This window comes from Castor canadensis, chromosome 13 (genome assembly GCF_047511655.1).
Source record: "Castor canadensis chromosome 13, mCasCan1.hap1v2, whole genome shotgun sequence".
Classification (NCBI taxonomy): Eukaryota; Metazoa; Chordata; class Mammalia; order Rodentia; family Castoridae; genus Castor; species Castor canadensis.
The window spans coordinates 28,986,368-28,989,296 of record NC_133398.1 but is presented as its reverse complement, the minus strand read 5'-3'; the positions used below and the strand labels follow the sequence as shown (position 1 = coordinate 28,989,296).

At 38.3% G+C, this 2,929-nt stretch overlaps 1 protein-coding gene across 1 annotated transcript; it reads left to right on the top strand.

The window, feature by feature from the left end:
* The first annotated feature begins 1,084 nt into the window (after positions 1-1,084).
* On the top strand, positions 1,085-2,047 carry LOC109675314 (olfactory receptor 13C8-like). Its single transcript, XM_020152052.2, has one exon. The coding sequence runs from the start codon at positions 1,085-1,087 to the stop codon at positions 2,045-2,047; it is 963 nt and encodes a 320-aa protein (XP_020007641.2).
* The last annotated feature ends 882 nt before the right edge of the window (positions 2,048-2,929 follow it).

Here is a 2,929-nt window from a genome sequence, read left to right as displayed (position 1 = left end):
AACAAACCAGACAGCTTTAACAAAGATCCTCAACCACAAGAGGCCACATTTGGACAGTGATGAACCCTAAGCACTTCTTGCTTTCATTGGCCCTTTTTCCACAAAAATTACTAAAAGCTATATTTTACTTCTGCATTGGTACAAAGACCAAAGTATTAATATTGCGTATGAAAACCTAACAGTTCACTACTTCTTCAGATTCTAAAAGAGATCAAAACATTTTCCTACATGCCTCACAATGCAATAGATCTGCTCCATCTAATAAAGAGGAAAGCCCTCCAGTCACAACTTCATACTCCAAACACAAATATGATCCTATCAGGTAACAAATTATTGAAACCTGCAGTTACAACAGATAAAGGTAGCAGAACCTGATAGAATTGAGATATAAGCATCCTGTGAGTCAGTTGTAACTAAATGATAGAATCAGTTTCAATGCTTTCAAATATTTTAATATTTTTAAAATTGAACTGAAATAGCATTTTATGCAATATCCCCTAATTTTAATATATTGACCTCTAATTCATATTCAAAGCACAGTGGGATCAGAAAATGTCTGTATGAAAGTAGGGGGACTATTACTGTGGAAGGGAAAGAAGATGAGGGGAGGGGCAGAGAGGTGAGGGCAAGAAAAAGTAGAAGGAAAGGTGGACAATACCAAAACACAATATATGGTAAAAATGTCATGGTGAAACCCATTAATCTGTATAATTAATTCATACTAATAATTATGATAAGGAATTATGAGAGAAAAAAAGAAAAATGTAGTATAGGCAATCAGTGCCAAACAAAGCACATTTGTCTTCTGAGATTCGGCTGCCAGTCACTGCTTTGCAGCTGATCACTCAAAAGGGATCCAAAGATCCTCTCTGCTAATTCTGAGAAAGTCAGGTCGGAATTCCTGCTCTAGAAACCTAGGCAGAGAGTAAGAATTTTTGCCCACTGTTAATACAGTTCCATCTAAATACAAATCTGCAGCAATGCAGAATATCATTCTTTTAAAATGTAGTTCCTGCAGATATTATATTAATAGATTTTGGGTCTATTATCCACAGAGTTCTGTTGAAGAAACACTACAGTTAACATGGAAATAGTCAATAATTCCATGTTGACAGAATTTGTCCTGGTGGGGCTTTCTGCCCACCCAAAGTTACAGACAATTTTCTTCGTGCTAGTTTTGTGGATGTACCTGATGATCCTGCTTGGAAATGGAGTCCTCATCTCAGCAATCATCTATGATTTTCACCTGCACACCCCCATGTATTTCTTCATCTGCAATCTGTCCTTTATAGACATTTGCTATACAAGTTCTTCTGTTCCACTAACTCTTGACAATTTTCCAAGAGTAAGGAAAAAAGTTTCCTTCCCTGGGTGTATGGTACAAATGTTCCTCTCCTTTGCCATGGGGGCCACAGAGTGTGTGCTTCTAGGCATGATGGCTCTTGACCGCTACGTGGCCATCTGCTACCCACTGAGATACCCTGTTGTCATGGCAAAAGGTGCCTATGTTCCCATGGCAGCTGTTTCCTGGGTGATTGGGCTTGTTGACTCAATGGTACAGACATCTCTTGCAATGCAGTTACCATTCTGTACTAATAATGTCATTCACCATTTTGTCTGTGAAATTCTGGCTATTCTGAAACTGGCCTGTGCTGATATTTCAGTCAATGTGATCAGCATGGCAGTGTCAAATCTAATTAGTCTAGTCATTCCATTACTAGTAATTTCCGTATCTTATATTTTTATTGTTGTCACTATTCTGAGGATTCCTTCCACTGAAGGAAAACATAAAGCCTTCTCCACCTGCTCGGCCCACCTGACAGTGGTGGTCATATTCTATGGAACCATCTTCTTCATGTATGCCAAGCCCAAGTCTAAAGCCAGTGCTCACACAGATAATCAGGACATCACTGAGACCCTCATCTCCCTCTTCTATGGAGCCATGATCCCCATGCTCAATCCTCTCATCTACAGCCTGAGGAATAAAGGTGTAAAGGCTGCTGTTAAGAACATGCTTGGTAGGAAAATCTTTTCTGATAAAAGATAACTACTGATTTGCACTGTGTGACTCAGTATTTGAAATGGCTGCAAACACAAAATTCAGAAGGAGAAAATTGCCATGTGAAAAAAGATTCATCGTGTGGCAAAGAAAACTATGCTATTTATGTATTTCAGTTGGTGTTGTCACCATTAGTTTCTCATTCTAAACATAGAAATGAGACATGCTCCTGGTTTTAAAATTTACTATAACAAAAATGAAAACTATTGAAAATCTCTTAAGCTCAGAAGACCAAAAATCATATGTTCTCCTCATATGCAGACTTTAGATCTGGGGCAAATGCAGCAATATAGTTGGACTTGGATCACATGACAAGGGGAGAGCACACATGGGAGATATGGGAATAGGCAGAAAACCCAAAACATGAAAGCATTTCATGTCCCCACTCCAGAGGAACTAATGCAGAAACCTTAAAGCGACAGAGGTTAACATGAGAAGGGGAACAGGAACCAGCGTAAAGATCAGTTAGAGATGAATCAACATGGGTTGTAACACATTTGTACATGAAAGCGATGCTAGGACTCTCTCTGTACAGCTATCCTTTACTCAAATAGCAAAAACTCTTTGTCTTCCTTATTATGCTTATGTCTTCTCTTCAACAAAATTAGAGATAAGGGCAGAACAGGTTCTGCCTGGTAGTGAGGGGTGGAGGGAAGGAGATGGTGGGGGAAAGGATAGGGTGGGGGGTGGAGAAATGACCTAAACAATGTACGCACATGTGAATAAATGAATAATAAAATTTTTTTTAAAAAAAGAAAGAAAATCTCTTAAGAAGACACATGAAGTAAATATAAACCCTTAAACCTTTTGAAAAACAAATAGAGGCAAAAGATGTTTTAAAAATCTCTTTATAAATTGTAATAAGCGAAT

Bases quoted from the DNA above. Each gene is read 5' to 3' on its own strand.
- LOC109675314 (XM_020152052.2), top strand. From the start codon at position 1,085: ATGGAAATAGTCAATAATTCCATGTTGACAGAATTTGTCCTGGTGGGG.